The sequence below is a fragment of the Alosa sapidissima genome, chromosome 6 (genome assembly GCF_018492685.1).
Source record: "Alosa sapidissima isolate fAloSap1 chromosome 6, fAloSap1.pri, whole genome shotgun sequence".
In the NCBI taxonomy this organism is placed as follows: domain Eukaryota; kingdom Metazoa; phylum Chordata; class Actinopteri; order Clupeiformes; family Clupeidae; genus Alosa; species Alosa sapidissima.
Genome location: NC_055962.1, coordinates 13,282,065 through 13,308,412, shown reverse-complemented (window position 1 = coordinate 13,308,412; position 26,348 = coordinate 13,282,065). Strand labels below are relative to the sequence as shown.

Genomic DNA, 26,348 nt, shown 5'->3' with positions numbered 1-26,348 from the left:
TTATTATTATTTTGAAGAAGAGATGAAAATAGATTGAAAAAAGAAAGAAGAATTGAAGAAAGCAAAAGCAAGAAATATAAGAGGAAAAACATAACAGGGAGGGAAACATAGGGGGAAAGCATAACAGCAACAATAATAACAACAACAACAACAACAGGGTAGTAATACTAAGTCAATGAATGTGTGTGACTGGGCCTGATATACACACACACAAGAACATTTGCAGTGGACTCCACTGTGGTTTAGGATGCAAAAAGTTCCCAACTTCCCACCAATGGGGTGGGACACAGAAAATAAAGTCTATGTGTGTGTGTGTGTGTGTTTGAGAGAGAGGGAGAGAGAGAGCGATGGAGTGTGGTGAGATAGGAAGGGAAACAGTCAAACAGAAGGAAAGCAAGTGAGGGAGGGCGAGAGGGAGGGAGGAAGAGAGGAGTGAGGGAAGGACGAAATGGGAACAGGAAGAGCGAGAGAAGAATGGAGACAGACGGAGAGAGAAAATTACCTCGCGCCATTACACTTTCATACGCCGAGTGGACCTTAACCAGGGCAGGATCAGAGAACAGAAGGCTTTGATCCTGCCCTGGGGGTGGTGGTGTGTGTGTGTGTGTGTGTGTGTGTGTGGGGGGGGGGGGGGGGGGGCAATCTCTGATTGACGTTACACACAGATCATCATCATTTGTAACAATAAGTAGCCTACTTTTGAGTGTAATATTGAATAAGGATGGCCAAAATTAAATGTCAATGAGGAAGTTGAAAATGAACCAACATTTTAGTATTTCAGAATGATGCCAAGATTCGGTTCAGTGGAAAGACAACAGGGCTACAGCATCTTCATTGACCTCACACATAGAAATTAGTCAAATGTCACAAAAATCATGTTCAACCCAAAAACTAAAATAAAGTCCTCATGTGTAAGTATTGAAAATATGTTTTACAAAAATGGCTGCCAAGTCAGAAATCGCTTCGATAGACAGAAGTACACATTAGCCTATGAACAAAATATCTTCCCTTGCTACTTCAAACAAACAGTCATTAAAGTGTTCAGAGTGATGGCATTGATGAGTATGAATTCAGAGCAGTTCAGACCAGTGGAAAGAGGCAAGTCTATTCTGGCTTCTGTATTAAATCTCAACCCTTGCTGCTACAAACATAAAAAAAACATTCTCTCTAAACACTTGTGTCAGAAGGCCACAGCACATTCCAGCATTCTAAATATAGCTTGTGTGTTTACATGGCCTGCCGATTCTTCTCCAGACTTTTCTCAATGTTGTCGACGACCTCCACAGCTGCCTGTGGGATTCTGGTCCCTGGCCCAAAGATACAACACACCCCACTCTCGTACAGGAACTCATAGTCCTAATGAGAGAGAGAGAGATAGAGAGAGAGAGAGAGAATGATAGAGAGGGGGTAACGTTAGAACATGACCGCTACTAAAGCGCAGAGAAAGGGATTTGGAGATTTTAAAAGATCTTACATCCCACAAATCTAAGCACTCTACTATTATTTTGACAATTCTACCTAAATCAAGATGGGACTATGGGACTAGAAATTTGGTTGTGATACTGCTGCTTGCAACATGCCTTCCTCCAATGATATATTCCATGTCCAGAATCAAATTTATCATTTTAAAAGTCCATTTTAGGCCAAATGAAAGGGAAAAAATGAATTTTGATCTTAGGAAAGAATGAATCAAGTTAATTTTGTGCTGGAAAAACTTCTTGAATACTGCAGTTGCCACTACTGCAGCACGATTCTATATAAACCGAGAATCACACTTTTCTTGCTTAGAATTGAGATCACGATTTTATGCTAAGTAGAATCCCATTAACTCCACTAAGCTGTAGGAAGGCAACCAGTAGGGGGGCGATGAGATTACTTTCCCTCCCTATTGTAACTATGTGTAGCTTATGCAACCCTGCAATCTGCCTTGCTTACCACTCTGCCTACCAGTCCGGTGGTAAACAAAAAGTGATCTGATATTGTGACGTAGGTTCAAAACCTCAATAGGTGTGAAATGAAGATCGTGACTTTACTATGAGCCGTGCACGGTGCTAACATCTTCTGAAGCCTAATTGGCCTAATTGGCCTAATTTGTTTCGCCTGTAGCCATGGGATTTTGTGCATTCACATCACGACTAAACAATGCCTACTACTGAATGACCTCTTCAATTCCACAGCGAGACTACACACACAGACACACACAACCTCAATAGGTGTGAAAGAAGATTGTGACTTTACTTTCAACTGGAAGCAGAATTGCAACTATGTGTGTTGTCAGTGTGGGGCTTTTGTAGAAGGGTCATTGCGTGTCAAAGCAGATGAGGTTGTTGCTGCACTGTCTCCATTTTTAATCAAAGAAAAAGTGTAAGATCCACACACTGGAGAGCTCCCATTCAAGTAGTTTTAATGGTAACGTTTCAAGCCCTTACGGCCCTTCCTCAGACTTCCTACTTTCTTTGAACCGTATCTTCGATCCTGCACCTGTACGATTTGGATGTGCGTGATTAAACCATGCTTTTTCCACTTTTAATCAAACCTTGTGTACATCATGAATGGAACCCAAAACCAAGGCCAGTGAAATATTTCTGTTCAAATCCTATGTCTTTGTTGTCTATGTTTCTTGTGTATGTTTTCAGCCCTTGGCATTACTTAGTCTTTTTTGATGCCAGATAACACATCTGGAAAACTATGTTTGTAAAGTATTTTTGTTTATTTGAATGTTATGTTTGTCTGTGGACTTAATTGGTAAAATATGTCTTGTCTTCACCGTAATTTCGATCACTTTGTATGTCTGGGCATGTGAAGAAATTGACAATAAAGCAGACTTTGACTTTGACTTTGATTATTCATAGCCAGCCCAAACTTTGTAGGATGGAAGGAAAACATGTTCTCAGTATGAATAAACCATTACATGTTTGTTTGCTACTTAATTTTCCATAAGGTCCTAGATTTGCAAAAAGAGGGACATAGAGAGTGTTATAAACATGTTTTTGTACCCATTTGGTATCAATCATTATTCTTTACTTAAAATTCACTATGTTGAAAATATTCATGAGCAGGAACGTATTAAGGATAAAACAAGAGAAGGTTACGATTTTCAGTAAAAGTTTCACTAATAGGCTAATAGGCAAAAAGCGGCATCAGAAAAATAGATAATTGTTTAGAAGAAAATCATTGTTTTACCTCAACAATGGTAAAGAACACTGGTATACAGTGCAACTAAGTAAGTGTATTTTATCTATGAATGAAATATGGTACACTAAATGACTGCTATTCCCACATAGATTTTCGTGTTCCTCCTAGCTAACAAACATACCATTCTAGTCCTATGAAAATGCAAGCACACTTTGTGTTATCCTAAATATCTTCATGTGTTCCATTTGTTGCGGAGACCTCAAATATTAGCACAACAATAATAAAGTACTGCATTCGCAGACAAAATACTGATTGGGAAGTATATATACACTCTTTTGATCCCGTGAGGGAAATTTGGTCTCTGCATTTATCCCAATCCGTGAATTAGTGAAAGACACACAGCACACAGTGTACACACTGTGAGGTGAAGCACACACTAATCCCAGCGCAGTGAGCTGCCTGCATCAACAGCGGCGCTCGGGGAGCAGTGAGGGGTTAGGTGCCTTGCTCAAGGGCACTTCAGCTGTGCCTTCTGGTCGGGGTTCGAATCGCCAACCCTCCGGTTACAGGTCCGAAGTGCTAACCAGTAGGCCACGGCTGCCCCTAAGTAAGGGCCTTATGTAAAACCAATGGGCATACAGTACAAACTTGTAATGGTCCAGTCATACTGAGAACATGTTTTCCATCTTAAAATGTTTGGGCAGGCTAGGAATAATACATTTTAAGTAGGGCTGTGAAAATAACGCGTTAATTTCAATGAATTAATTACATAAAAAATGATGCGTTAAACAGTAATGCTGATTAATCGCATTTCGTAGTGACATTTGACCCAGTGCAGTCTGGCTATAGTGACTGAAGGAGGCAGACGAGACAGCACTGCTTGGGCTAGTGAATAGACATTTAGCCTACGTTTAAAAAAACGCCCAGACCACTCCTGTTGACAGGAGCATCAAGTCTGAAGTATCACCTCTATGCAAAGGACTTTTTGATTATAATAATGCTAGCCGCCAGCCTTGTCAAAGTTAACTTTGCAAACGTATTGTTTACTTAGCCTACCCTATGGACGACTAACTCCACAACACGCACGGGGGTGGGGGGTGGGGACTGGTACAAATATGTGCATGTGCGATTGAAGTAAACTTAACTAGGAAGACCTGTGAGTGTGAGTGTCTGTAAGTGAATGTGTGTAATCAGATGCACTCTGTATCTTAATATCTTTTAATTATTCTATAGTCTATTATTTTTAAAGCTATTGTTCAACTCTTACCCTTGTCTGCTCTTATTTACTATTACTGGTATTCTTTGATTTTGTTGAATTACCCGTGTATGAAATGCAATATATAAAAAAACTTGTGTGTGTGTTTGTGTCTTTGGGTGAGGGAGGGGCACCTGGGGTGGGATGACTCCGCCGCAGATGACCATGATGTCAGGACGGCCCATGTTCCTCAGCTCCTTGATGAGCTCGGGGACCAGCGTCTTGTGGCCGGCCGCCAGCGTGCTTACTCCGACGCAGTGCACGTCCGCGTCTACCGCCTGCTGAGCCACCTCCAGGGGCGTCTGTTGCCATGGTAGCGGTGCACGCACGCAGGCAGGTCCAGGCCAGCATCCATCAGCGGTCAAGAGCACAGAACAGAACAGGCAGGAGGAGGACAAATGAGGTGAGCAGGAGAGGACGAGGAGAGAAGATGAGAGAGGGGTGGAGAGAGAAGAGAGTGGAGAGAGAGGTAGGGGGTAGAAGAGAAAGGTTGGAGGGGGAGGGAGAGGTTGTTATAGGAAGGGGGGTGGAGAGGGAGAAAGGGGGCAAGATGGTGGGAGAGAATTAGATAGAAGGAAGGAGGGAGAGAGATGGAGGGCAGGGATGAGAGAAATGTAGGAGAGAGATACAAGGAAAAACATAATGAGAGACAAAGACAAAGAAATTGGATAGGGAAGAGACAGAGAGAGAGAGACGAAGAGGAAATATGGATAAATAGAGGACAGAGGGGGAGAGAGAGAAGGGAGGAAGGAGGACATTGGTGAGATTGGCGGTCACAAATGATGTCAAGCTGTAAACAAACTGAAATGACATGTTTGATGTTGCTTATGGCTTGTTTCTTCCTGTTTATGACTGATCCAGCTTATTTTAGATACTAGAATTCCCACACAGTGGGGATTCATCTGCATTCCCTTAGGGAAAATTATTCAAATGAAATGTGCCTACAAACAACCCACTATTCAATATATACTACACTGGTATAAATTGAATGGTATGGTATACTACAATTAAACATGGTATACTACCCTTTATGGTAACACATACCTAAAAACACTAGCCTGGTTAACACCACACTGCTTCATATTGAAAATGAGTCTGGGGACTGTTTATCTGCTTCCGATCCCCAAGGGAACAATTGGCAGTGAAATTAAATTGGTACATTTCACTCTAACCAAATCTTTTTGGAAGCATAGCAAACACATCCTTCTTATAAACGAAGATTTTAAATGCAGTTGTTTACTCAATTCCAAAGAAAATGCACATCCATGTTGTTTAACATGGCTGCCATCAGCACAGCCATTGGTTATATTGAACAGCGCTAAATATGCTCCTCAGTCTGTCATGATATAAAGCCCACCCCATGCCATATAAGTGTATGTCTGTCTGTCTGTCTGTCTGTCCCTAGCCTATTTTTGACAAGGTATGAAATGCAATATATAAAAAAACTTGTATATACTGTATGTTCTTTGGATTACAAAGATTACACAGCAGCCAAATCACTTGTTCGGGCCATTTGTCTCTGTCTGTGTTGTGCTCTGCTGGGTAGCATGAAGGAGAAATCATTAGAGCGTGAGCCGTATTTTGGGGGGGGGAGTGAAGCTTAGCCCATCCATATACATTTTAATCTGCACAACTATGGGAGGAATTTTTGGATTCATCTGGTCTCATGGTGTGCTGACAGCGAACAGCTACCATCTTTATCTCCCTGGTTGTGTGTGTGTGTGTGTGTGTGTGGGGGGGGGGGGGGGGTTGCAGGCTTGACCTCAGAAGATTAGCCTTGTGACAGACAAAGCACAAAAGAAAGGTTTAGAAAAGAAAATCATTCTTTTAGTGACAGAAAAATTAGGACATCTCTTGAAAAGAACTGGATGACTCATTTGGTCCACTGAAGCAAATAATGAGCTCAGAGGAAAAGATGACCTGAACAGGAAAGATACATAGAAAGATGGAATAAAAAAATGATAATTTTTTTTTAAATGTCACCCCATTAAACCATGTCTGAATTCCTGGAATCAGTCAGACCTCCAGGAATATGTGTTTAAAGTTAATGTATGGACACCCAATGTAAATGAAAACGGTAATGCTCAGCATAATTGAATCTTTAGCAGGTACTGTCAAGCTGTCAAGCTAGAATGTTGATTCTACAACATTCCATACATCACTTGGAGAGTAACAGAGAGGATACAGAAGGACCATGCGTCCATACTCTGCATTGATTCTGTCTGTCCTTTTGTCAACTTCAATATATATTAAATGAATCAATGTATGAACATCTATTTACGTATGAAAAGGAAGCATAAACTAGGCTTCACACTCCAAATCCCTACAGTTGTGCTCACAAAGAAAAAAAAAAACATCCACAGAAACATCGATGAGACATTTTGTGAGACACTTACGTCACCCAAAACCTTTACAGAAATTCTAAGATGCCCTTGTGAAATAAGAGAATTGAATGTGTCCATAACAACAACAACAATCGACACAGGTTTTCAAAAACAGGTTTTCGTAGGCAGGGATGTAGTGGAGGCTAAACGCAAGTAAAAGCAGTTTATCCACCTCTGACATTTCAGAAATAGAGTTTATCCACCTCTTATTAGAGTTTATCCACCTCCCAAAAGAGTTTATTCACCAATTGCAACTTTTAGCATTCAAAAATCACACTCCAATACACACAATAACCTCCACCATCATCAAAAATGTTCTGAATGCCTTTTTAAAAACTCTGGTAACACTTTACTTGACGGGTGAGTTCATAACACATTCATAGCAGCTGTCATAAACTGCACATAAAGCATTCATGACTGTTTCATGAGACATGACTCAACATTCATACCAAACCTTTCATGAATGTGGAAGACGGAACGACGACAACTTGTGAAAATAAAAGTCCAACAATCGCAAAGCAGCATTGCCATTTTTGTTCCAAACCTCTTACCTGATCACATCACATCTGAGTCAATGGGCTACTCCGGTGCCAAAAAGACAGAACATGGTCAAGCAAATCATTTTTGTTTCATAAAAATGTATTTGTTTTATGATGTAACCTTTGCAGATGATTTCTCATCTTTTGCTACTGGGAATGTCCAACCTTTCCAGGTTACACAAATACGGGTCAGCTGAATGTAGGCTAGTTTACCTCCCAGTGTTAAACTCAGTGATTACGAATACTTCACAACTTGTATAGTAAAGTGACATTCCATGAAGACTTCATAAGATATATTTATGAAATATTTACAAAGGCTGGAGAGAAAAATGACAATGCACCTTTGCGATTGTTGGACTTTTATTTTGACAAGTTGTTGTCATTCTGTCTTCCACATTCATGAAAGGTTTGGTATGAATGTTGAGTCATGTCTCATGAAAGTCATGAATGCTTTATGTGCAGTTTATGACAGCTGCTATAAATGTGTTATGAACTCACCCGTCAAGTAAAGTGTTACCAAAACTCTGATACCACATGTCATGGCACAGTCCACCTTACCTTGATCACAGAATTCATAGTTTATCCACCTCTTATTTTACCACTTCACCCCTGGTCGTAGGTTATATTAGATAAACTTGGTAGGTTGATATTTAAATGCTTTCATTCCTTGCTCAACTGTTCACCTGGAAGAGTGGTCCAATGTCAACGTCGAAGCCCAGATCAGCGAATCCTGTGGCAATGACCTTTGCCCCCCGGTCATGGCCGTCTTGCCCCATCTTGGCCACCAGGAGACGCGGGTTTCTGCCCTCATGACTTTTGAACTGCACCACCCTGAGGAGCAGGCACCACAATAGCATAAGAACAAACGAAACCCATAGAAAACAAACAAACAAACAAACAAACAAAATCACTCACGACCACTCAATGCACAGATTGATGTAAAAATGCAGTACAGTATTCAGTACTAGTTAAAATAAATGATAAAAACTTCAGTTACTAGTAGTCTTCAGTTCAAATCTCTACACATATGAAAAGCACTGTCACCAACTCACCATTGAAGTGACAATTACATTTACATAAATTAATTTACTTAATTTAATTAATTAATTCATTCATTTGTCACTTTCACCCAAAGAGACTTTCAATTAAGTACAGATATACTGTGCCTTTTCTTAGTAAACAGATAATCTGCAATCAAACACCTGTGTATCTCACTCCATGAGTATCACTACACCAAACTCTGCTTCATGCCGTGCCTAACAATGCCCCCTAGCAGTTTACTGCAGACCACGGCCTCTTGAGGCTTTTTTTGCTAAATCAGCATGTCATCTACCTTGGCTTTGAACATCTAACCTTGGCGCTATTAGTACGTTCTTCTACCCGTTGAGTTACTGGAGGGTGGAAAACAAGGAGCTACATGAAAATACTATGAGTCCCTGACTGAGAGGCAGATAAGACAGATAATTCACCACACTATAAAAGGACAACCCAGGCATACCTTACAGTAAATCTTTACACCCAAGAAAAGAAGCCTGTCGTGATGAGCAATCATCCCTTGAACATGGCCCATTTTTTCTGTATGAGAGAACTAATATGAGCTAATATGAATGGCGTTTTATATAATTAATACTTATAAGTAATACAGTTTAATTACATACGTTAAGGAAGAACAGGAAGAGGGGTGGAAAGGACTGGATTCGGCGTTATCTTAATATCTCCATCCCCATCGCTGCTCTTTAGCTGTTGACCCCATCATCACGTATATTCATGTTCAGGGGCAGGCACAAGGTTCTATGTTTTAAGAGCACATGTTCACCGGAGTAGGCAGGAGTGTCTGTGTCCTGTGTCGGCCTCTACCTACGGGCTTTTGGTGGGCAGGAACATGGCGATACATAATACTGCTTTACATAATTCTGCATTAATTCTTTTTCATCTAGCTGTCCCCATCTCTGATCTTGAGCTGTCAGCAGCACACATGCACTCATGCCACCTTTCACGGCAAATCCTGCAAACAGTCCTTGGCTCAAGGCTCAAGGTTTCAGAATTTAATGCAGCGCACAAGAACAGGCAGGTGTAATACTGAAAAATAATGTGCAGATTTAATGATGCAAATCTAATGCCCTTATCCACAGATGCCCTTATCCACAGGGAGTTGAGCTAATTACCGGGACAGTCCCCATGGAGCAATTTGGGATTAACTGTCTTACTAGGTCTGTAAACAGGAGATTCCTCAACATATTTACCTCACTGTTAGGCCCGTCTGGTTTTCATTGGCCTTCATTAGCCAACGTTTTATCAACTTTTGATTTCTGTCACACCCTGCTGACTCTTAGGTGCTTTGGCTGTTTTGTTTTAGTTATGTTTTAGTTTTTTGGCGAGCAGGACAAAACTACAGGTGAGGGTGGAACAAAATTGTACACAGTTTTGCAGGGACAGGGGACAGGGACAGCGGAGACATCTAGTGCCAATCTCTCGCAGACATCTAGTTCCAATCTCTGTTCTTTGGTGTCCATCATCACCATCGCATACTCTTTCTCAGCGCATGTATTCTTCAATCTCGTTCCACAGTCGACCTTCAGTCTTGTATAAGCGCAAACCTCTCTGGACTTTACTTTCAATCCACCTTTGCCTTGGTAATCAAAACAGGCTCTTTTGTGGTATGGATAGGATGCAAAACGAGTCTTTCTCAGAAGCATGCCCTGGTTGGCTTAAAAGTTTTGCTACACAATAAGCATGATAAACCGCAAGACGCTTACATTCTCATGCCAAAATAAATGGAAAAATTTGATCATACATTAGTTACTATGGAAACATCAGATCTATGTGTATTGCGTACTGTATGTGTCCACTCCAGATGCCCAAAATAAACATCTAGACTCAGTCACCGCTTGCCTAGACTCAGGCAAACTGCTTGATTCATTGCCAAACGGTATGTTTGTGTAGTTTTACTGAGCTGTGCTGCAAATGTTTAGCTGGCTATGTACATAATCTCTACATTAAACACTAAAGTGTTTTTCTTAACAGCCAAAGTCTAAAATTAACATTCGTGGAACCTGACTCGAATAGAGTAGATAATTAAATATCCTATGAACAAGCTGTTCAACAAATGTTTGTGAAATTCATTGTGTAATTTCCTAGTAAAGTAATAGTATGAGTAATTCCATTCATGCATTCATCTGTATATTTTGAACTCTCAGAAGTACTATTGCCATTGGTCATTTTTATGTAACCTCCCTCTACTATTGCCATTGGTCAGATTTATGTAACCTCCCAACGTTGAGAAGGCTTACTGATGCTAATTGAGCTTTCTGCAGCATACTGAAGAGCCGTATAATATTTAATTACCAAGCCACACAAAAACATCTACAAAAAAGGACCACACTTGCATAAGCACCTTGCTTTCTTTGTTTTCTTTGTTGACTTGGCAACAAGCCACTCATGATGACACAATGGTTTCCGCTCTTAGGGTCGCTGCTCTCTTCCACTCACCTGTTTTTGTCATGTTTCCTTTCAGCACCTTACAAATGCACTGTCCTTGAACCAACCAACCAACCAACCAACCTCCCTCCCTCCCTCCCTCCCTCCCTCACTCTCTCACTCTCTCACTCTCTCACTCTCTCACTCTCTCACTCTCTCACTCTCTCACTCTCTCACTCACTCTCTCACTCACTCTCTCACTCACTCTCTCACTCACTCTCTCACTCACTCTCTCACTCACTCTCTCACTCACTCACTCTCTCACTCACTCTCTCACTCACTCTCTCACTCACTCTCTCACTCACTCTCTCACTCACTCTCTCACTCACTCTCTCACTCACTCTCTCACTCTCACATTATTATGCAAACTGGATTTAAGTGTCAAACATTTATTTTTTTGTTTTTCAATTAAACTCATGGATGGTATTGTGTCTCAGGGCTCTTTGGATCATTGAAATCAATCTCAGACACTTGTGATAATTAGTTTGCCAGGTGAGCCCAATCAAAGGAAAACTACTTAAGAAGGATGTTCCACATTATTAAGCATGCCACAGGTTTCAAGCAATATGGGAAAGAAAAAGGATCTCTCTGCTGCTGAAAAGCGTGAAAGGTATGAAAACATTGGATATTTCTCGAAAACAAGAAAAAAATCCTTGCTGATCCTTCTGATTAGCCTTCTGAATGCCATTTCACCTGTATTTATCCCTTTATCCTCTTACCATTTAAGGGCCAGGGCTCAGTATGGCATTCCATCAATAGCACTCACATGCATGCCTACCACAGTTTTACGAATAAAGGATGTCACATTATACTAGTGTTGTTAAAATGCTGGCCTATGAAATTGTTGACACACTTTTAACCTTGAGTGAATGTGCTGATATTCTATAAAACAACAAGACCTAACGAACCCATTGCTAGTAACCATTACAAGAAGCTTGTTGGAATGGGGGTTAAAAATCACTCCAAATATAAGCTACATTTTGGAGAAGGAGAAGTTGTAAGCTGTATACTTTAAACACACAATGACTAAGACTACAGATCCCACAGCAGCAAGTTGTGTAAGTTGAACAGTAAAGCAATCCTATGGCGACTGAAGCTGTGGAGTCAGTCCAAGCTATTAAGGGTGGTGACGTGGACAACTATGAATGTGGAGAATGTGATGGATGGTTGAGGTGGTGAAGCAGTCAAATGTAAACTAAAGAATGTTTTACAACAGGAGATTCATCCAAGCCATGACATAAATAATAAACAAAAAATATCACGGTGCTGAACTCAATGTTTGCCAGTTTTCTTTACCAAGGTCAGCAACAAAGTGTTCTCTTACCGTTTGTGGGCCAGGGAAATTTCCTCCAACTCGCCGAACTCACTGCGGTAAGCGCCGCTCACCATGCGCGTGCTTGCCTTGTGCTCTCCGAACACGGTCTTCATGGCATCAGTGATCTCACCCACAGAGCATCTATGGAATGCACAGCAACCTTGCAGTCAATATATATACAGTACAATGCAACTGGAAAGTTTTTAGACCCTTTCAAGTTTTCCACATTTTGTTATTTTTCAGACTCATCTTAAAAGGGATTCCATTCATTTTTTTTCTCATCAATCTGCACACAATACTCCAACACTCCACCAAAAAGCAGGTGTTTGTTTTTTGTCCTTCTTTACGCTTCTCTCATCCAGATCTAGGAAGACTGTTGGTTGTTCCAAACTTTTCCATTTGAGAATGATGGAGGCTACCGTGCTTTTGGGCACTTATAATGCTGCAGAAATGTTCTTGTATCCTTCACCAGATCTGTGTCTTCACACAACCCTGTCTCGCAGGTCTACAGACTACGGACAATTCTCTCGACCCTTCACTCTCACATACACCATCAACTGTGAGGCCATATATAAAGGGATGTTTGCCTCTCCTAATAAATTTCAGTGAATTCATAGGTGGACTCCAATCAAGTTGTAGAAGCATCTCAAGGACCATTGATAGAAGTAGGAGGCACCAGAGCTCAATTGCAAGAGTCATAACAAAGGGTCATACTTATGTAAATGAAACATTTCAGTCTTTTATTTTTTTATAAATTTACAAAAAAACTCCAAAAACCTGCTGAGTATTGGAGTATTGTGTGTAGATTAACCCATTCGCACTGGATGCTGCAAGACGCAACATTCTATCTCCCGCCTGATGCTGTATAGCGCAACATTGAATCTCCGGCTGGATGCTGCGTAGCACAGCATGCTCTTTATTTCATGTTTCTAGGTGCTACAGAGGCTTAGATATTACATTTTGGTAGACGTTGACAATTTTTAGTATGTTTTCAGAAAACCCTCAGGAAATAAGGTTATTTACTCTAGAATGCCATAGGATTCTATAGGCGTTTTTAGCAGGCATTTTAGGAGTAAATGGGTTAATGAGAAAAAAAAAAATTGAATCCATTTTAAGATGAGTCTGAAACATAAAAAAATGTGGAAAACTTGAAAGGGTCTGAAAACGTTCCGGTTGGTATATATATATAACAAATGAAATGGTCTCAGGACACTTCACCTAAATTATCTAAACAAATGTTTTGTTTATTTTATACTACAGCAAATTATAGCTCATTGGATTACCGGCAACTATTAAAAGGTAGGCAGCTATTTAGACAGATGACTAAACGGTTATGAAAGGGCAGAGAAGACTAGATTAAACAAACTACCAGTCCTTGCTGTAGATGTACAATATAGACATAGAGAGATCATTTCAAACACTGTGACTGAATTGAACTTATAATGCTGAGAGATGTATCCGTGGCAGTTAACTGAGTAAAGTATGTGGCCATCAATACCTTATGACCTCTGCTTCCTGCACCTCTCATTAATAACCCACCCTAAGACCTTGAGGTCCTCCAGCTTATTCTGTGACACTGGTGAACTCATACCAACCTTGCCCGGGATGCCTCCACGGCCAATGCCAAGAGGTTGCCTTCCCTGGTGCGAGAGCACTCTTCGATGGCCGTCAAGCATCTCTTCACAGCCTCAGGATCACGAGTCTCTCTCACCTAATGCACACAAGGACACAAGCCATCAGTTGCATACTAATGCACCTAGAGCTTAGCTTTGGCTATTTTTCCTGAAATGAAGATGGACATACATTCCAACAGGAGTGTTAATGTCTTTCTGAAATAGATTAGGAAATTAATTTCAATTACGACCCAGACTAAATTCAATCCCTGTTGACGAAATCAGCTTGGTTGGGGCTCACAGCCTCAAACCATTGACGGAACATCAGTAGACAGCAAAACACATAAGAAACTAGATGGTATACGGGTATGTGTGTATGTGTGTGTGTGTGAATCAACACACTACACCTTGCCATCTGTTTCGATTAGAGGCTACTTAAACAGCAAGAAACAGCTGCAGTGTAATGGCCTCACACAGGATGGCCTGTGGGCATGGTGGGTCATTAGAAGGCAACGTGACGGCGCTCAAGGACTCGAGGGAGTCAATAAGGCTCTGTCAGTCACACAGAAGTCCAGTGCCTACATAGACCGTTTTTTTTTTACATTGCACTGACGGAATGGGCAGCTAGCGGTCGTGAGATGATAGTTGAATGGGACAAAAATGTTATGAACTTGAAACCGCGTAGAATCCCTGACTGCACCTTTAATTTAACGATCGCAAAAAAGATACTAATCTACTGGTCTGTGACAAAGGCCTAATAGAGCTTCATTTGAGTCATTTAACCCATGAATCTACACAATCTACAATGTTAATTCATTCATTCATTCATTCATTGGGAATACCATTTAATCAAAACCTTAAGTATTTGATCACAACTCCCCTCCCTTGATTATGAGAATTTTATGTTATTTCATGGATCTACTTCAACCTTCATGAATCTACTGAAAATATGTGAATGAGTTGAAAGGTAACCCAGCTTTTGCTGGGATCAGTGGGCCAGACAGACATGGCTCACACAAAATGAGTTTCATCACGCTGTGAACCTTGCCACCTCATCACAGAATTAGCAGCCACCAAAACCACAGGTTTTCCTCATGTTTTCTCATGTTTTCCTTAAACAGAGCCAGACAGCTACCCCGTCTGTGACCTCAACTTAACTGCTTCAGTAAACCTATGGTCCACTCATTCACACTGGTGTGAATCACCCAATGGGCCAAAATAAGCCCAAATTCCACAAGGTATCTAGATATTTTGTTGCGAAAGAAGAGAAAAATGGGCGAGGGGGGGGGGGGGCCTTCCTTGTCACCAGCCACTCTCAATATTTTTGGAAGAAATATTTCAAGACATTTTGACCATTGACCACAGCGACAACTATTTTATCAAGTACTATCACCAAGAGCTCACACAGTACACACATAAACACACACATACTTTGCAAATGTAATGCCAATACAAACACATAGTATTAAACCCCGGAGTGAAATCTGAAGCATTCATTTATTAAAATGTACCTTCCATATTAACTACATGTTTACACATGCCCTGGAAAAAACCCCACCAATCTCCCTTTCAATCCCTGCACTAGACTACACAGTTCCACGCATGCTTGTCCTCCCAAACACTCTGTCCCTTCTCTCTGTGCTACTGCTTCAAGCAACCTGAAAATACACCAAAAGTGTGTGTGTGTGTGCACTTGTGAACTACTTGGTAATATCACTTGATAAAATACGGAGTATCTGGTTTGAAAAGAGCAGGGCAGTCAGGTTTTAGATTTACTGAACAAAGCCGCCAGCACAGCATAAAGCAATCTCAGTTTGGACTAACCTACAGTTCACTGGAGGAACTTAAGCAACGTAATAAGTAAAAGATTCCACGTGACTGGTGCTTGCAGGGGAACTACATTTGTAGCATGGAAGTCAGGGAGAAGCCTACGGGCTTTTAGCATTGCGTATGTATGCACATCATGGCAGCAACACATATCCTGTGTTCATTTGGTGTGCCAGTTGTGTACTCAAAAATGAATCTCACGTGTCCGTGAGATGCAACATTTACATGAACGCTAGGGGCGGTAGCTTAGGCGCAGTATGGGACCATATATTTATATTTATATACACCATCACAGGTCTTCCATGCACTTAACCCTCTTTAGTTTTGCTCATCAGAAGAAAGTGTGTGTGGCTGGATGCCATCCTTTACTTGCTACACAGGGAATTCTCTCTCTCTCTCTGTACAAGACGGCCCAATGGGAGCTCATCCTCATAGATGAGCCATTATCCTCCGACCTTTTTCTACCTGTACCCACTTTAAAGAGGCACCACTTACATGTAATGATGTCTGTCTCTCTCTCTCTCTCTCACTCACTCTAGAGAGAGAGAGAGAGAATAAAGAGTGATGGAGAGAGTAATGGGAAATGAAAGAGCAAGATGGATGCATTAGAATTCACATGCATGGCTCAACATTAACAGTTGCCGTTGGCAACCAAATTGTGACAAGTGGCAACCTGCTCATCACCCCTGGCTGCCCCTGTGGCAACCACATATTGTAGCCCACTTTTTTCTTGTACTTTCAATATAATTTTATTACAATAAATAAATTGATGGTATTTGAGCATATATTATGCATTGCTGATGTTTAAATTTGCATTCTGATTTGTTTACTACGTTCCCACTCTCAGACATAATTGTTGTATTTCCCACATGCGCAGGGTTGTGATACAGAAATGCATTTTTTTTACTTCACTTTCACATGTCAAATTATTTGGATTTGGCATTAAAACTAATCAGACTTCATCTGTAAGCAACACTAACGTTAAAATGCAAAATTAAATGAAAGTGACAAGCACTCGCTTTTTCTGCTCCAAAGAAAAAGCTTTGTGCAGGCACGGGAGCCTAAATAGCCTACTCCGAAATCTTCGATAGAGACAGAAAATTAAACTGACAACCGTGCACAACGTACCCAGCAATAAATGAGTTCTCTTGTCTTGGGAAATACTTCGTTCAGGATGTAAGGATTGAATAAACACTGGTGATTGAAGCAGCATAAAAGAGCTTCAAAGAGCTTTGCTAAGGTCGCGAGACAGTGCCATCTGGAAAATGAATGACGTCAAACATGCAATTCTTTGCAGCCTCACATACTGTACAACTTCGAAATTTCCATTCCACTTTATTATAGACATAATACCAGCTGAGATCATTTGCATTGTTATTATAATCAGGGCAGCAGTTTTCAGATTACATTACTATATGTGCTTATGTGCTGGAATTCTCTATAATAGAGTGGAATGGAAATATCTAATGTCTCCAAACTTTTGACTGGTAGTGTACATTGTATGAATCTTATGAAAAAGAACTATAGGAGTCTTCTAGTATTTTGAGACAAAATATTATAGGAATTGTATAGGAATACTATTCCTATAGTATACTTCTACAGTAGCATTTTGGGACATAGGCTACTGTAGAAGTATTAGCCTAGTATGCTGGGACACTATATAGATAGATAGATAGAAGCTTTATTTGTCATTGCATAAAATACAGAGTATCGACAACGAAATTCAAGTTGCCACTCTTGGTCAGTGTTTTTGGTAACACTTTACTTGACGGGTGAGTTCATAACACATTCATAGCAACTGTCATAAACTGCACATAAAGCATTCATAACTGTTTCATTGTGATTGTTGGACTTTTATTTTGACAAGTTGTCGTCGTTCTGTCGTCGTTCTGTCTTAATGAATGCTTAATGTGCAGTTTATGACAGCTGCTATCAATGTGTTATGAACTCACCCGTCAAGTAAAGTGCTACCATGTTTTTTTTAAAAGAGCAATATATAGTTCATAAATAAATAGGTAAATATACAGAAAAACATCCCCTATATGCTCCGCCCTCTCTCTTACTCTCACACACACTCTCATCCACCCAGCCCCAAACGCAGCACAACATTTACACACAAAAATACCCTCCACACCCTCCCAGACAGAACACCCTCCAGCACACGAGTAAAATAGCCGCAGCCTAATAGCAAGAAAAGTGCTTAGTGCATAGGTGCACAGAATGCAATATTGTCCAGAGGTGTTAGAGGTTGATCATGGCAGGAGAGGGGAAGATTGGGGGGGTTGAGGGTTTGCAGAGGGTTCTTTTTTTGGTTTAGTGAAGGTATGGCCCAGGGGAAGAAACTGTTGGTTAGTCTGGCGCTGCATTTTTAGACCCGAAACGCCTGCCGGAGGGAAGCAGGTTGAACAGGTGGTGGGCAGGGTGGGCAGAGTCCTTGAAAATGGATCTGGACCTGTTGAGGCAGCGGGAGTCAGCGAGCTCTTCCAGGGAGGGCAGAGGGCAGCCTATGATCTTTTGGGCTGTGCCTATGATCCTCTGCTCTGCAGAGCCTTCCTGTCTGCTGCCGAGCAACCCGCATACCAAGCTGGGATGCAAAAGGTGAGTATGCTTTCAATGATAGACCGGTAGAAGGACACCAGCAGCTTCTGTTCGAGGTGGTTTTTCCTGAGAATTCTCAGGAAGTGTAGTCGCTGTTGGGCCTTCTTAGTTATTGCTTTAGGGTAAGGATATGATGTTACAGAACCTCACAGAATACCTCACATCATTAGGCTATACACTACCATAGAACTACTATAAAAATCTCACTATAATAGTTGCAATATAGTTAGTACTATACTATTGTGTGGGACATATTATACGTATTATCTCTTTTCCTTTCGGTTATTTTTCCTCACTGTACATCAAAAGCAAAACAGGCAGAACTGAATAATATCCTAAAATAGCCACTTGACCAGATGAGGCTTTTTAAATGGATTACTGCGTTCAATCTTATATGATCCAGCAGATCAAACATTTAGTCAAGGACTGAAACCTTCATATTTTTTACTGTCAGTACTGAAATGGACAGGGGGAGAGCATCTCATAAAATAGGGTGACCATCATACCTTCATGCTTTAACAGGGTTTTCGGATCACACCACACATTCAAACTAATAACGTTGCGAAAACTTCATCAAATCCCTGACTCAGGTTCGGGGCAGAAGTTCAGGCAAGAGCAGGATCTTGCAAAAAGGACAAGGGCAGAGGCAATAAATGGCCGCGCAGGCAGCACCCCACAAGCTTTCATCGAACAGGAAATGAAGGTTGTTGCCATAGCATTGCTCAAAGCTTTCACATCAATGGCAGCCAAAGGCAACACTGGAAGGAACCCCTTCTCTGGATGCATATTTAAACGATGCAGATGTCTTATTCTTCACCAAGGTATTCACATTTATTCAATTTAATTCAATGGAATTTATGACAATTGAAAAGGAAATAGGACATTTAATTCACTCATTCTTTCATCATATTATTCATGTCAACAGATGCTTTTACCAAAAGACACTAATCCAAAAGACACTACAGTATGTTACTTACATTGCAGTGATGCCTTTTGTCCACTCAATGAATTGAGGCATTGACTTTAGTGCTATTACCAAACTACCTTATTAGTTGAACTACAATGTTAAGCTTGTTGTCTAAAACACTGTATTATGTTTATTTTCTTTTAGCAGCTGCCTTTAACCTAGAGTGACCGTGCAATGCAATAATGTGTTGTGTTCTAGGTAGCAAACCCAATCTGTTCAGCCTTCTTGTACTAAAATGCTGGATGGATCTTCCTGGTGATAGGCTTCTAGTTCATAAACATTTTCTTTTTTACCATGCACCATCTCCATTGAACATAAACACATTGGCTAACCCTAGGGTGAATGGAAAAAGTCAAGATTTCAAAATAATAATTCAGTGCATCTCAACACACACACACACACACCCACACACACACACACACAGGGGGGGGGGGGGGGGGGGGGGTCAGACTAAAATCATTGTCTTCCTGTCACAAGAAACAAATGCATCAAGTTAGGGGCCACACTGACGTCAAACCATCTCAATGGCAGACATACTACATTGCTTTCCCACCGAGGCGGCGGGGAAGGAAGAAAATCCACCTCGCTTGGCCTCAGTGGTGCCCTGCGGTCAGTAAGCGAGGTCCACCTCATGACACCAATGTCTGCATCAGCTCACACAAGAGTAAAGACCTTTTGCCTTCTGCTGTTGTGAGAGAAATCCAAACACCCTTGTAAAGGAAACAATGCCTTGCAAAGTTACCCAGCCTATTTCCAAGCTCAACCTCTGTGTTTCAAGCCCAGAGCGCAGTCTCTAACCTGTGTTGAACCTGGTCAGAGCCTGCTTGGGATAAAGCAGGCACTGTGTGCTGGGTAGCCCTGGGAACAAGAGGTGCGTCTGTCTGTGTGGGTTTGCGGTGGTGGGGGAGAGGAGCGGATCTCGATCATGTTTCATGTGGGGGCACTGAGCAGACTCGACAATATTTGGGTATAAAGGTCTTACTCACGGTGTTAAATTAACAAACTGATTTTGCTTAGTTCTTAAATTGATTTTAGTTAGACTCAAGACTTTGTACTTAGCCCACCATTCAAATTAGGTCCCTAGATCACACACAGACGCACAGATAAATAACAACATCAAGTCTACTGAAGATGCTGACCAAATTCAACTATATTTCAACTATAACAACATTTCAACCATGCTGAAAATGTTACATAGCCTGCAAAAAAGGAGATACATGTCTCTTTCTGAAGATTAAAGCCATCTCCTAGGCTACGTGGGTTGGCGAATCCAGTCCAGATAATATCAGGGTAGGGTGTGTGTGTGTGTGTGTGTGGCGGTAGTTGTATGATATCCAATCATGACTGCATAGATTGCTTAGGGGGCTGGGGAATGTTGTATAGAACATGTTTTTATTATTATTGTTATTTTAAGTAACATAAGTTAATGCCCAGATAACACACAGAGCCTTGAGAAAGCAGACACAGACAACACAGACTGAAAGAAGTTCCCCTCAGTGAGGGCACTGCACTCTCTAAATATAAAGCACTAAAGGTGGAGGCACACACGGTCAAGTTAAAGTAGATTGCTTGAATGGTCCTACAGTAAATAAATTGCTCAAAGAAGCCTAGGTCATTTCTGGAAGGGGGGGGGGGGGGGTATTGCACACTTTGTGGGGTGTTGGATGATTTTGATATTTAGAGCTGTGAAATTGAACTCTCCTGTGATTGATCGCAACTCATATCTTTAAAAATGGATATTGAAATGTAACATCATGGAATTAATATACTGTAAAATCATCAAGGAATTCATACTAACTTTAAACAGAGATTCTACACAGAACAAGCTGACAGAGTTCCAATAAATCCATTAAGGAAATTGACTGTGAGCTTGAAAGGCAGATTTCAAATGCACTATAACAAACCCCAGATCAGTATATAGCAGTGGTCCCCAAACTACAGCCCGCGACCTCATTTTGGGTGGCCCCCCAAAACATGTCCATGGTATATAGCAACCGGCCCGCACGGGAGTACGACATCGTCAAACTCTTACCTCCGCAATTTCCCCCATTCATTCTCTATGGCGAGTCTTAACAGTACACATGTAATACTCTTTTTGTCCACTGGCGGTTGTTTTGGCGCTGTTTCGCGTTTGCCATCAAAAACGGAATGAAATGTAGGCCTATCTGCAAACAATGTAAGAGGCCTATGCTGACTACATCAGTGCTTAAAGTATTCTAAAAGTTTATAAATGAATTGTTAATAACTAACTAACTAACTTATATTCTAGTCATATTTCTGGGACTTTCTGGGATAATTATTTTTATTTGTTGAAATGTTCATACAATGTTCACAAGTTCAGGTGAGTGAAAGTTAGAATGGTGGTCATTTCAGACCACTTCAGCACTTCATAAAATTCTCATAGTTTGAGAACTTTACATATTCAGAGTTCAGAGTTCACACATTTTTAATGAAATATACTTTTGGGACTACCTGCTAATACTTTTGGGAATGCAAAAGTATTTTTATTAGTATTATTTAATTTGAGTTACATTTTACACTGATATGGCATGATGGCAATATAAACACAGCTAACAATGGTATTAAATTGCAATAGCCTATAGATTAAATGTAATGGAATATTCAACTAAGGTAGACTGCTGTTGTTCACAGCACTAAGCTATTTATGGTTACTGATATACTCCGAGTCTCTGGCCCTCTCTTACAGCCAGGCATAGTAAGCTGGCCCTCGGAAGAAAAAGTTTGGGGACCACTGGTATATAGTATTAGTGAAGAAAAGTCAACAATAGTCAGTGTGAAATTAAAATGAAGAGAGGAAGAGAGAGAAGCAAATAAACTCTCGAATAAACATCGAAAAGAGAGAGAATTTCAAAAACCTTTTCTAAAAATGCCATCCTAGTTTTTCCCTCGCTGATGCTGGCTAGATTAGGAGCACCAATTAGCCCATGACAAGCATATTTAGCATGTCCTATGGTTGTGTTAAGCCGTCTAGTTTAATGAAAAAATTAATGAAAAGCCTACACCTGTACCTTCTGGAAAGACCCCCCCCCCCCCCCCCCCCCAAACACACACACACACACACACACATCTTTCGCACTGAGCCAGCGAAGCAACTGACCTTTTTAAGTTTGTCAATTTGCTTGTTGCGCACAACGGTGTTATCGATTGCCAACACCTCCACCGTCTCCTCTTTCTCCAGACGGTACTTGTTTACTCCAACAATGACCTCTGACCCTGAAAGGGATTATGAAACACAAGGAGACACTGTGACATCATCAATACTCAAAGAACAAAGGATTTAGCTACAATAGAATACCCTTGTATAACATGTCTTTTCATCAATGCTAATCCCCAATAACAGCACCAAATTCAGCAACAATTTTCATCAAATTCAGCAACATTCTTATGCCGATCATAGAGCTGTTAGTCCAGTGTGCACGTTTTAAAATAATAACTAGATGTACCGCAGAGCGGTACAAAATATGACCGCCGCCCAGTCCAGCACATTTTTTCCACAAAAATAAATCATGCTGAAAGGCCTATATGATTCTAACTGTCTCACTAAATTGCATTTTCCACACTCAATTCTCACTGGTATCTGCTAGACAACAAGTACCAAAACATGATTAGTTCATAGATTTCACATATAAAATTAATTTTATACAACCCCACCCCCATCTTGCCTGTTCATAATTCTGAGAAATTCTTGAATTGTGTGCATGTGTGCGTGTACACGTTTATGTTTATGTGTGTGGGTGTGTGTGTGTGTGTGTGTGTGCGTATGTGTGTGTTGTGCATGTGCATGTGCATGCATGCGTACATATGTCTACTGTGTGAGTATGTGTCATACGTATGATTACTGTGAATGTATGTGTGTGCGTGTGTATCTGTTTATGCACATGTGTGCACATGGAATGACCCCTTAACATGACCCCTGGAGGCAAACATACGAAAAAAATTGGTCATCCTAGGCCCTATGGTTCTCAAGATATTCACAGAAATCTGTGTCTGCCCTATCCTCCTTTCGGAGGGTCCAGTACAGCGGGGGGGCTACAGAGCAAAACGAAAAACGATGGTTCCATGCTATCCATGTGGGGTTACATGCCCACCAAGTTTCGTGTACCCCGGTCTTTCAGTGTCCCGGGAATCCTTGTTGGTGTACGGTCACTAAATGTACACATAAATTATTTTATTGTAAGGCCCCCCATGAACGAAAGTTCACAAAACTTGGCATGCATTCGGAGGGTGTCATAATGATCCTACACTTTCAATTTTGTGCAGTTTTGACCATGTCAGCCAGAGATATTGTGATGAAAACACCTAATTTTTTGCTTTTTCCAGAGCCACCAATACCAGGGCCATTGTTGTGCCTCAGATGTATGATAAGGGAGCATATCTGCAGGACCCAGAGGGAAATCAAATTCCCATCCTGGGTGAAATGTGTGTGTGTGCGTGCGTGTGTCTGTTTGTGTGTGTCTAATTGTGTTTCTGTGTTTGCCAAGCAGGATGACCAGTGTGTGTCTGTGTCTGAGTCTGTGCTCTTGTGTGTCTACAGACTAGGCATGTTGACTGATGCATTTGTGTGTGTGTGTGTGTGTGTGTGTGTGTGTGTGTGTGTGTGTGTGTGTGTGTGTTGTCTGTGTAGAAAGGGGGAAACAGACAAAATAATAACAAAAAAATAACGAGGTTAGGTGGTATGTGTGTGTATATGTGTGTGAGTGTGTGTGTGTGTGTGTGTGTGTGTGCAGAACATACAGACAATTAAATAAGGTGTGTGTGTGTGAGTAAGAGAGAGAGATGGAGTGTGAGAGATGTGAGGAGTGATAAAGTGTGCAAGTCTGCGGTGTACTGAACTGTGTACTGTGTACTGTGCACTGAAGTTTAAACTGACATCAAAGGCCGATACGCCTCAGTAAGTCTAACGCTCTAGCAGTTGTCCCTCTTTCCCTTTTTTATCAACATGATGGAGTCCTTTGTGGTCAACAGCCAGAGTGCATATGTGTGCCTTGTGTGTGTGTGTGTGTGTGTGTGTGTGTGTGTGTGTGTGTGTGTGTGTGTGTGTGTGTGTGTGTGTGTGTGTCATTAAGATTACAGGGTAGTGTTGCATTTTCACTAAAGCGCTGATGGAGATTCACCCGCTGTCCTCGGGCCGAAGCAATTTACCTCGACCTCCGGTGCAATGACTTTCACTCGGTTATTTAAGCAGTTGAAATAATAGTAGCCTGGAAATCCAGACCCAAAGCAGTAGGCAAGTCTGACAAATTGAGGGGACTTAGCCAAAAGTTTGAATGTTTACAACTCTCATGCCCCTCCCCCACTACCACCGAGCACCCCCTCATCGAGTTTGTGCTCGTCAGTGCGCACGGGACGGTACCAGACTGTGATTGACAGTCAGATCTCACACAGCCCTGCTCTGATTGGACCAGAAGAACCGGGAGCTGTGGAATTTTGCAAAACAAATAACAGGCTCTAGGTGGAGGTAGAAGTGCTGTTTTTTTTCTGGTAACACTCCATAAAAAGGTGCCATAATAAATAGCAAACTAGTAATTACCGAACCCTTTGTTAATATTTGTTAATTGTTACTAAAATATCTATTTGGCACAAGTTAATAGTTTTTTCATCATGAAAGGAGAATTCCGGTGTGATATTGACCTAAAGTGTATTAAAACATGATACCGAGTGTGAACGTATGTCTCATAGCCCATCTCGGCTTGTCCCCTGGACTCCAAAATCTGGCGCTAGTTAGCCGATGCTACCAACAGCTTTTTCAATGGTGGTGCTTCGGCATCGGGCTAGCCATGCAAATAAATCACTGTTTACGAGGCTCAATGTATCTTCACGCTTCATTGGTAGACTTCCGAGGGCCCTGACATTTAAAACGAGACATTGAGAACTTTGAAAAAGCACTGGTAGTTTACTTACAAGACGATTTATACAGACACTATCTTCACGAAGTTTAGCGTTTGCAGCCATCTTGAATTTAGTCACGATAAGTCGAGCGACGAGTAAGAATGAACAGGTATGATAAGGAATCAGATTCCAAAAATAATTCAGGGGAAATGCATGGATTCCAGTTTCTTCCAGTAGCAGCAACCGGAATTCTCCTTTAATTAAATATTAGTAGTTTGCATAAAATCTGTTTATGTTAATGTTTTAACAAATAGAAAACAATCTATTAACTAATATTGTATTAATATTTGTTAATAGGTAACTAAATGTCTTTTTGACACTAATTAGCAGTTATTTCTACTATATAACTATATATTAATATAAAAGTTAATGACATATTATTATTATTATTATTATTATTAACTATTTGTTATTAAACTGTGCTTCTGCCTATTCCAATTTGAACCACTCCTCATAGGACCCTTACAATAAAGTTGGTTAAGCTTAATTCATATATTAGTAATATGGTAATATCCATAGACAGATTATATATAATATTATATCTACACATATTAGTAATATACACAGACAGACAAAGCTAATAACATGAACAATGTTGACACAGTAACTTATGTCTCACAGTCTGAAAATACATAATAATCCACACAGTTAAACCAGTTGACAGACTGATTCAAGTCAAGTCATCATGTCAAGACAAGATATTGTTCTATGCAGGCTATCTGCAGGTCAGTGTTTCAGGTTTTTCATGATTAGACATAGTTAGAGTTTAGGTCATACACACGTTTGGTAACATGGTTATGTGGTCCAAGCTTTTTTGATTAGCTTTATGGAGAATTGTTCTGTTTTTGTTTTGTTTATTTCTCTTTTCCTAGTGGCTTTAGTACACAGTGTAACTGGGTCTTGTGGGGTGTATAAGGCACCCTACTGCCAGTGGTTGGTTGTGTGAGAGTTTGTGCACCTCTTCTTCCACTTCATCCTTATTGGATACCTTTGTGGTTGGCTGTCCTGTAATTGGTGATCCTCTGTCTAGTGTTTAAAAAGTAGTGTACTTTTTGCCTTTGAAAGTACTATTTGGTTGCTGCTCGAATTTGGTGAAATTCAGGGGAAGTGAGTGTAACAGAGTTAGAAATGTTTGTGTTTGTTAGGATTTGGGTGCTATGAGGCAGGAGGGTGACCCCATTTCGAAAGCAGTCCTTACATCACAAGTGCAGATTACCCTTCAATCTCATCATGTGCAGAATTGTATCCCATTATGCCTTTGGGTCTGGGTACATCTGATGTTCCTAACTCAGACTCAGCCATTCTCATTAATTGGGGGGGGGGGGGTC

General features: G+C 40.9%; 1 protein-coding gene across 2 annotated transcripts in view; it reads right to left on the bottom strand.

Moving 5' to 3' along the window:
- Positions 1 to 750: 750 nt before the first annotated feature.
- Positions 751 to 26,348, bottom strand: part of mmut (methylmalonyl CoA mutase) — a 37,775-nt gene continuing 12,177 nt past the window's right edge. For both annotated transcript variants that reach the window (XM_042096247.1, XM_042096248.1), the window contains exons 8-13: positions 22,229 to 22,344; positions 13,701 to 13,816; positions 12,115 to 12,246; positions 7,997 to 8,144; positions 4,525 to 4,692; positions 751 to 1,356 (exon numbers count right to left, since the gene is read on the bottom strand). In XM_042096247.1, coding sequence (XP_041952181.1) covers positions 1,228 to 1,356; positions 4,525 to 4,692; positions 7,997 to 8,144; positions 12,115 to 12,246; positions 13,701 to 13,816; positions 22,229 to 22,344 — 809 coding nt within the window. In that variant the 3' untranslated portion in view covers positions 751 to 1,227. The remainder of the gene's footprint in view (positions 1,357 to 4,524; positions 4,693 to 7,996; positions 8,145 to 12,114; positions 12,247 to 13,700; positions 13,817 to 22,228; positions 22,345 to 26,348) is intronic.